The 9,828-nt window shown below is 52.8% G+C and overlaps 1 protein-coding gene across 1 annotated transcript; it reads left to right on the top strand.

Moving 5' to 3' along the window:
- Positions 1-1,264: 1,264 nt before the first annotated feature.
- LOC118573360 (alkaline phosphatase, germ cell type-like) lies at positions 1,265-9,532 on the top strand. The gene is made up of 14 exons (XM_036173656.1): positions 1,265-1,343; positions 1,427-1,543; positions 1,658-1,773; positions 1,949-2,123; positions 2,333-2,505; positions 2,721-2,855; positions 2,938-3,010; positions 3,139-3,273; positions 3,350-3,541; positions 3,653-3,769; positions 3,858-4,126; positions 8,609-8,726; positions 8,979-9,091; positions 9,422-9,532. Exons 1-14 carry the CDS (start codon positions 1,265-1,267, stop codon positions 9,530-9,532), a joined length of 1,923 nt encoding a protein of 640 aa, XP_036029549.1.
- Positions 9,533-9,828: the final 296 nt, after the last annotated feature.

Below are 9,828 nucleotides of genomic sequence, written 5' to 3'. Positions count from 1 at the left end.
ACCAAGGGTGAAACCTGCCTGCTCCCCAGAAAGACCCAGGCCTGGCCTGGTTTGGCTCGGGATCTTGTACAACCTCCATCCCCAAACTCACTCAAAAGTAGCTACAGTATGTACACACAGGGTCTGGACCCACCAGCTCATTCTTTCCAATTCAACACTTCTCCTGGCCAGCACAGCAGGAGTCCAGGGGAGAGGAAGTTGGGGGTAACTCTCACTGGAACAAGGGACTTGATGGATCCTCAAGGGACAGAGTAGCAGAGGGTTGGTGAGCAGTGTAAGGTTACAGCTCTTCACTCAGACAGTAACTGTCCACAGCCTCCTACCTAACGGTGGTGGTGGTGGTGGGGGTGCACGCGCACGCGGGGGGGGGGGGTGGGTGCCTGGGGACCCACTGTAGCTCCAGATTCAGGACCTTGGTCTGGACTTCCATATCCAGCCACCTTTTTTTCTTCTCTCCTTTTTAAAAAATTTATTTATTTTTCTATTATCAGCTTGATACAGTATAAATTCTTATCCTAATAGTGAAATGTTTGATTGAGGCTTGCCCAGTGATTGAGTAAAACCAAAACTTATTATAAGCCACAGTCATCCTAGGGTCCCCCTGCTATATAGCCTCCCTGGTTCTGTGGGTTGCAGTCTGATTGTTCTTTGCTTTATGTCTAGATCCCACTTATGAGTGAGTACATACCATGTTTGTCCTTCTGGGTTTGGGTTACTCACTCAGGATGATTTTGTTTTGTTTTGTTTTTCGAGACAGGGTTTCTCTGTGTAGCTTTTCACCTTTCCTGGATCTTGCTCTGTAGACCAGGCTGGCCTTGAACTCACAGAGATCCGCCTGCCTCTGCCTCCCAAGTGCTGGGATTAAAGGTGTGTGCCACCACCGCCAGGCCCCAAGATGATTTTTTCTAGTTCCATCCATTTGCCTGCAAATTTCATGCTGTCATTGTTTTTCTCTTCTGAGTAGTACTCCATTGTGTATATGTGCCACATTTTCTTAACCCATTCTTCAGTTGATGGGCATCTAGGTTGTTTCCAGGTTCTGGCTATTACAAATAGTTCCAGCCACCTTCTTAAGCCTGACTTGTTTCACAGGGTAGGGTGTGGCTAGGGTAGAGCCTGAGAATTAGGGAGGGTCCCTGAGCCTTTCAAAGAGGAACCAAGTCTTCCCCTATTTAAGGCGAGGCAGTCAGAGCCTCAGCTAGTATTCTGGTCTTCCAAGTTCATCCTCAGTGATCTTCAGAGCTACCGCCATCCAGCCCCAGCCATGCAGGGACCCTGGCTGCTGCTGCTGCTGCTGCTGCTGCTGGGACTCGGGCTACAGCAGTCACTTAGCGTCATCCCAGGTAATGAGGCTCCTTCAGATGCATGCTCCTTTCACACACCTGGGCCTTCAGTCTGACCCTTCCTCTGCTCTTTTCTTGGCCAGTGGAGGAGGAGAAGCCAGCCTTCTGGAACCAAAAGGCAGCCGAGGCCCTGAATGCTGCCAAGAAGCTGCAGCCCATTCAGACATCAGCCAAGAACCTCATCATCTTCCTGGGGGACGGTGAGTGTTCGAGGCCTGGCCTCCTTTGGGTCCCTTGCTCTCCAGGTACCCAAGGCCACTGATGGATCCAGGAAGGTCTGGGAGCTCAGGTCTGATCAGGTTTTGCTCCTTCAGGGATGGGGGTGTCCACAGTGACAGCCACCAGGATCCTAAAGGGACAGATGGAAGGCCATCTAGGACCTGAGACACCCCTAGCCATGGACCGCTTCCCATACATGGCTCTGTCCAAGGTGAGTACTGGGACACATCTGGGATGGGTCTGGGGGGACTGAGTATGGCTGGAGGAGGGAGAACCCAGAACATCTGGGGTCCAAGTTGGCAACCAGGATAGTGAACATGTCTCAGGAAGCAAGCAAGGACTGGTGTCTACCAGTAGGACACAGCTGAGAGTGTCTCTGTCCCCAGACATACAACGTGGACAGACAGGTCCCAGACAGTGCAGGCACAGCCACCGCCTATCTCTGTGGAGTCAAGACCAACTTCAAGACCATCGGTGTGAGCGCAGCTGCCCGATTCAACCAATGCAACACCACATTTGGCAACGAGGTCATCTCAGTGATGTATCGCGCAAAGAAAGCAGGTAAGCTGGGTGTGGAAGCACACGCCATTAATCCCAGCACTTGAGAGGCAGAGGCAGGCAGATCTGAGTTCAAGGCCAGCCTGGGCTACATAGTGAGGACTTGTGCAAAACAATAACAAAACCCAAAGAGCAAGTGTGTTGGGGCCTGGCTGAGGGGCTAGAACAGGCTTGTAGCACTAGGTTGCCCACCTGACTCCTGTCATTTCCAGGAAAGTCTGTGGGAGTGGTGACCACCACATCGGTGCAGCACGCCTCTCCAGCCGGCACCTTCGCACACACGGTGAACCGTGAGTGGTACTCGGATGCAGAAATGTCTGCCTCAGCGCTGAAGGAGGGCTGCAAGGACATCTCTATACAGCTCATCTCCAACATGGACATTGATGTGAGCTCCAATAAGAGGGAGAGCAGGGCTGGGGCAAGGTATCACTCACTGCAGTACAGGCAGCCAACAGCCTGAGTTCGAGTCCTGTAGGACAGCAGAGGGGTAGAGAAGGTGCAGCCAAGAAAGTCCCTTCCTTCCCTCAGACCTGTAGGGACCAGGTGCTGTTGGGAGAGAACAGAGGATCACTTAGGTCCTAAATTCACCTCTGATCATAGGTGATCCTCGGTGGTGGCCGCAAGTTCATGTTTCCCAAAGGAACACCAGACCAGGAATATCCAGGTAACGCTGGCCAGGCTGGTACCAGGCTGGATGGACAGAACCTCGTTCAAGAGTGGCTGGCAAAGCATCAGGTATGGGGTGGGGGCATAGCGGGGATTAGTGAGGAGGTACATCCGAAGGCAAGTACTTAATAGATTGGCGGTGTCTCTGCAGGGAGCCAAATATGTTTGGAACCGTACAGAGCTCATTCAGGCATCCTTGGACCCATCTGTGACACACCTCATGGGTAATAATTCCTATTTCTTGCCCTGGAATCCCTCCATTAGGAAATTGTGTATGTATGTGGGTTGGGTGGGGTGTGTTCTTAATCTCCTGTCCAGTGTTCACTATGGATTTTTTTTTTTAATTCTTCAGGCCTCTTTGAGCCTGAACACATGAAATATGACATCTACCGAGACCCTACCCAGGACCCCTCCCTGGCGGAGATGACAGAGGTGGCCGTGCGCATGCTGAGCAGGAACCCCCAAGGCTTCTACCTCTTTGTGGAAGGTGAGTGGTTGGGCCTGGAGAAGAGAGGAGGAAGCAGGGTCCGGGGCAAACTGAAACCACCACTGGCTTCCTGCAGGGGGCCGCATCGACCATGGTCATCACGAAGTCATAGCTTATCGCGCCCTGACTGAGGCCGTCATGTTCGACTCGGCCATTGATAAAGCGGACCAGCTCACCAGTGAGCAGGACACGATGATCCTTGTCACCGCTGACCACTCCCACGTCTTCTCTTTTGGTGGCTACACACTTCGGGGGACCTCCATCTTCGGTAGGTGTGGTGGGGAGGGGGCAGATATTGCTGCCTTGTAGGGATCTGGTGACCAGGCAAAAGGCGAAGGTGTGCCGAAGTCAGTGGAACTATCATCCCCTCTCCCTGCAGGGCTAGCTCCCTTCAAGGCTCTGGATGGCAAATCCTTTACCTCCCTCCTGTATGGCAACGGTCCCGGCTACAGGCTCCTTAACAATGGCCGTGCTGACGTCACTAAGGAAGAGAGCAGTAAGTTCAGTGGGGTTGTCAACGTGGGGCAGGGCTGAGTGTACTCATGGAGGTGGGAGCCACTGCTCTGAACACCCCTTCTTTGCAGGCGACCCTACATACCGGCAGCAGACGGCTGTGCCGCTGTCCTCGGAGACCCACGGCGGGGAGGACGTGGCGATTTTCGCGCGTGGCCCGCAGGCACACCTGGTGCACGGAGTACAGGAGCAAAACTACATCGCGCACGTCATGGCCTTTGCAGGCTGCCTGGAGCCCTACACCGACTGCGGCCTGGCGCCCCCTGCCGGCCAGAGCGGCGCGGCGAGCCGGGGCCAGACCTCCACCCTGCTGCTCCTGTTGGCAGGGACAATGTTGATGGTGTGTGGCTGCTGAGCCCTGACTACCCAAGCTCACTGGACTCCACCCCAGCGCCCCACACAGCCGGCTCCAGTGCTTTCCGCCAGTACTGCTTTCTGGGCTCCCCTGTCCCTCCGGTTTCGTCCCCCATTTACTTCCATGTTTTCGAATCTCATATCAAACTTGGACCGCGGTTTGCCAAACCGGTCTCAACCTGACAGCACTTCCCTGCCTTGAGTACTGAGTCAAGACAAACTCCAGTATTTACTGACCATGGTAAAACCATCGGGCAGCCACCGCTCAGCCAGTGTCTTGAAGACCCAGTGTTTGAGTCACCCTCACTGGACAGCCCCCATTGCCAGACTCAGTTGGCTTCTGTTGAACCCTGGACAATGGTCCCAGCAAAGCTGTGACACAACCATCCACTGATGCTTATTGGGCCATCCACCTTTATCCAGACTGCTTTAAGAGGCCGGGCACATGGAGAGCCTTGCCCCCTACCCCCAGCACTTGGCTTCTTCCTCAATCTACTGGGCCGGCACTTGGCATTTTTCCTCCAGCCTTTTTTTTTTTTAAGGTTTATTTATTACACATACACTGTTCTGTCTGCATGCATTCCTGCAGGCCAGAAGAGGGCGCCATATCTCATTACAGATGGCTGTGAGCCACCATGTGGTTGCTGGGAATTGAACTCAGGACCTCTGGAAGAACAGCCAGTGCTCCTAACCTCTGAGCCATCTCTCCAGCCCACCTCCAGCTTTTGAGACAGGGTCTTGCCTAGTCTAGATTTCAGTCCCCCATCTCTTACCTCAGCTTTCCAGATTCTGGGACTATAGATGCCCCCTGCTGTGTCTGGCTAGCATGTAGAACATTTCCCACCTTCCTAGGCCCTCCATTCTCCTGGGGACAATAAAACCAACTGTTACACAAGGTCAGTCTAGTACTTGTTCACCTGAGAAGATGAGCCACTGAGAGCCACAGAGTGAGTTCCGGGTCAGCCAGGGCTCATCTGAAAAACCCCAAAACAAAACAGTTTTGGAGAGTGGAGATGAAGCAAGGGCATCTGTGTGACCTTGAAGCCTGTCCTGTCTTGGTTTGGATTGAGATCCTCTTGATGGTGATGGTGAGATAGGCTTTCCTTTACCCCAGGCTAGGCCCGAACTTGCTAAGTAACTGTGGATAACTTTGAACTTCTGATCTTCTTGCCTCTACAACCTGAATGCTAAAATTACAGCCATGTACTTCTGTGGCCAGTTCACACTGCATGGTATGGAACTCAGAGCTTTGCATGCCAGGCAAGCACTCTACCAACTGAGCTAAACCCCCAGGCCCTGGGAGTGTCTCTCCCTTCCTTCCTTCCTTCCTTCCTTCCTTCCTTCCTTCCTTCCTTCCTTTCTTTTTCTTCTTTTTTTCCAAGACAGGGTTTCTCTGTGTAGCTTTGGAGCCTTTACTGGAACTCACTCTGTAGCCCAGGCTGGCCTCCCAAGTGCTGGGATTAAAGGTGTGTGCCACCACCGCCCGGCTCCTGGGATTCTCAAAAGAGACAAGGAACAGGACTTTGTTTTCCTGTAAGCCTGGCTGTCATCTCACCACCAGGTGGGAACCACCTTGAGTGTCCATTTTGTTGGACACACTCCTGCACCTCAAAATCTCAGGTTGACACCCCTGTGCCTTAGCTACAGCTGCAGAGGCCCAGCAGTTCACCAAAGCTCCTTTCTGGGAAACAGAGGTGTCTTTTGCCTTGGAAACCTTTCTGTCCTCACCAAAGGGCTCTGACAAGTTCTCCAGTGACTGGGGGTGCCTGTTTCTTTCTAGAGATGGGATGACCAGAGCAAGGCTCTGCCTCTCAGGCCTCCATCAGGAGGGGTCACTCTCCTGGAATGATTAGTGTAGTGCTGGTCCAGCACCTGACTTGCAGGCCCACCTGATTGCAAGGCTTTTCTTTTTGATCTGAAGCTTGGGGCATGGCCCCCTGTCACTTCTTCCCCCCAACCCCCACAGTGTTGACCACAGCAGGTCTGCTTAGAACTACTTAAACAGGGGGACCTCCACTGTCAGCCATGAGTACAGGGAAACTATATTTCAAGCAGGCAAACAAAGTAACGCTGATACATTCTCCCCAGGTGCTTATCTGGGTTAGAATTTGGAGGCTGGGACCTATAGCATTCTGTTATTTTTATAATAAAATACCCGAGGCTGTGTAAGTTACAAGAAATGGGAATGTGTTTACCTAGTATTCTGGAGGCTGGAACATTCTCTATCAAGCTGCCAGTGTCTTCGTAGAGGTTTTCACTGTGGGTTCCTGTGGTAAGTGTCAGGTAGCTTGCAAGGTCAGCCATGCCCCTCTCCCCACCCAGACTTGTCCTGGGAATTGAACTTGGGGCCTCACACTACTGAACTATATTCTTAGCCCTTGATTTTGCAGTAAGTTTTACTGTGGGTAAAATGCCACCAAGCAACATGGCACACTTGTGAGTATGTTTGTGTGTGAAGAAGAGTCGGTGAACAAAGGAAACTTCACTGTTGAGCTATTTGAAGAAGTTGCCACAGCTACCCAACCATTACACAATCAGACAGCAGCCATGAAAACCAAAACAAGACCCCATTCCCACGCCAGCAAAAAGGTTACAATATGCTGAAGCTGCGATGGCCCCTTGAACACTTGGAGGCAAGTTCTCCTTATAGCACATATTGACCTCAAAGTCAGCCTCCTGCTGCCTCAGCCTCCTGAGTCCTGAAAGCACAGATGTGTGGCACCATGCCAGTGGTCCCCATCATTTTTTTTTTTTTTTTTGAGACATGGTCTTGCTCTGTAACCCAGGCTGTCCGGAATTCACTGTGTAGTGTAGGCTGCCTTTGGATCCCAGGTGCTGCCGTTACAGACATAAGCTAGCACACTTGTCCTCACCAAGAGTTCTTAGCTGTAGCATCCTTTCCTTTATATTAATTTATTACTTATTCTCCCCATGTGCATGTGCACTTGGCTAAGGCACCGGGTGTGAGTGTGGAAGTCAGAGGACAACTCTCAGGAGGTTTCTCTGTGTAGCTCTGGCTGTCCTGGAACTCGCTTTATAGACCAGGCTGGCCTCGAACTCACAGAGATCGCCTACCTCAGGCTCGCGAGTGCTGTCATTAAAGGCGTGCGCCACCACTGCTCATCTAGAAACACTGTTCTCATCCCTGTCCTATTGATGGATGCTGGGACTGCTTCCAGTGTTTGGCTGTTTAAAGAAGGTCACTTTGACCAGGCTGGGACATAGAGCCTGGGCTACAAATGTGTAATTTTCCCTGTCACAGCACAGCTACATGCCAGCATGTGCATGCTTGGACCTCCCTGGGTGATGCTCCCTGGACCTCCCTGGGTGATGTTCCCTGGACTTCCTGGGTGATGCTCCCTGGACCTCCCTGGGTGATGCTCCCTGGACTTCCTGGGTGCTGCTCCCTGGACCTTCCTGGAGGATGCTTCCTGGACTTCCTGGATGATGCTCCTGTCTCTAGTGCATGGAACTCACTATGCCTCTCAGGTGCTCTCCATAGGTTACCTCTAAGTCTTTACAATATGAGGGTGTTTAATCTGTGTTGCTTGGACACCTCTCCACATGCCCATTGGTCTCCTTTCAGTTTACTGTCTGAAGATCCCAGAAGGATGTAGGGATCTTAAGGGGAAAGCAGATAAGAAGGTCATGGACAGGCAGTGAAACCAAAGGCACCTGGGAAGAAGGGGCAGAGGCAGTAGAGACTGCAATGAATTGAGCACAGCCAGCCGGCCTGCAGTCATGGCTGCATGCATTGGCATGTGGTGGCCAGCTGTGCACACCTCACCCGGGGGTCCATCAACCTTCTGGCTCACAGTGAGCCTGGACAACAAGAGCTCCTCACTACATCATCAACATGAGTGTGTTTTCTTTGGACCTGGAACCCAGAGGGAGGAGCAGAGCGTGGGAGGAGGGAAGCAATTTCCCCGAATAATTACAGTGTTTAGTGATGCTGCAGGAGCCGAGATTCCCAGCCTTTGGTGGGCAGGACCTAGAGTGGCCAGAGATTCCAGAAGCCCCAACTCCCAGTACAGTGCCCCAGGTGTCCCTACCTGTGGGACAGTGAACGATGACTAGGGGAGGGCTGAAGGGTGGAGGAAAGCTCTTCCCACCCTCCCCATGCTGGGTGGACTGGAGTGGATGGGACTTCGGCTACTTCTTGGTTGGAGGGAAGGGTTATAATTGTGTTCCTGAAGTTGGGACCAAAAATGTCTGGAAAATCTTCTAGAATTTGAAAGTTGACCTCTGCCCCAGATCCCTGTATCTCCTTACCGCCCCCCCCCCCCAACCTAACAAGGACAAACACACTCTACCTTGTACCTAGCTCAGCATGAGGGGAGCAAGGAGGTGTCTGGGCTGGGATTGGGGCTGCAGGGAAGGACGGGCCCCAGGTCTTTTACTGTATGTCTGTTGGTGTCCCATCAGTAAGTCCCTCCCTCCTATGCCCTGGGAGCCTGTCCTGGTACAGTGCCTGGGCAACTGCAGGATGCTCATCAGTCACCTGCTCAGCCTGCTGAGGACCAATGCTAAGGGGCAGAAGGCCCAGGAACTAGATCCCGCAGCTGAGCCCCTGCTGACTGGCCAGCGTAAGCAAAGGGGCTGGGGGATTACTGGTGGAGCAGGGCAGGGCCAGTCTGCTCTCCACTCCAGATCCCCATGTCAGGTAGAGCAGACAGTGATGCTGAGGCAGCTGTAGACACTGCAATGTGACCCAGACCTGGTGGGCAGTAGAGGATATGGGCAGGCTTCCCCTGGGCTAGACCAGAACTCTGCATCTGGACTCTGGTGTGTTCTTGTTGCTTCTGGGGTAGCTCCTCCTACTCTGTGACCTTTCTGAGAATGCTCAAGTGGCCACCGGACCAGTTCTTCCAGGACTTCTGAGGATGAGGAGGTGTTGCTAGCTGTGGAGTACCCACAGCAGGTGTCCCCGCTCATCCTCCTCACCCCAAAGGTGAGGCTGCAAATCCCCTCCTTCTGCACTCCTGGCTCCTGGCCTCAGAGACCCTCCATCAGCATGAATCATCCTCGGGTCACATGCTGGTGCTCACTGCTGCCCCATGGGAGCCTGGGCAGGTTGGGGTCCTCCTCAACTGCCTTTGCCTCCTGGGATGGTGAGGTGCAGAGTCTGGATGTTTTCCAGGGTAGGTGTGATCACAGCTATCTGCCCTGACCACCATGGGGACAGCCTATGGTCTCTGCCAATCTGGAATCTGAGGCAGCCCCAGTGAGTGATTCTGGAGTGGACACTGTTCTGGCCATGACCCATTAGGGTCTTTCCTAGTCAGAACCAGGGACATGTTCCTCTGTGTCACTGGGGCTTTGGACACTTCGGGTAGGCTTTGCTTACGTTGCCTTAGTACACTACCTGCTCCTTGGAGCCCAACATCCATAGCTGGTTAAGGGTGGAGCTGCATTGACATGGAAACAAGGCTCACAGATTGGCCTCAATGGCATGTTCCCAATCTGCTTACCTGACTTTGAGGGAGTATTTGGGTACCAAGGTATGTAGTCTCAGATGACTACTGTCTAGGGAAAGTGAGGCTAGCTGAGCACCAATGATTCATGGCCTGCTTTGCATCTGAAGTTATTACGCCAGGCTTGGAGACCCTTGTCCTTGGGTTTGAGTGTACATACATGAGGGTGATGCCCAGAGCATGCCAACTTGAGTGACCAAAGTGCCTTGAGCCA

This window comes from Onychomys torridus, chromosome 23, assembly GCF_903995425.1.
Source record: "Onychomys torridus chromosome 23, mOncTor1.1, whole genome shotgun sequence".
NCBI lineage: Eukaryota > Metazoa > Chordata > Mammalia > Rodentia > Cricetidae > Onychomys > Onychomys torridus.
This window is presented reverse-complemented; position numbering and strand designations above follow the sequence as displayed.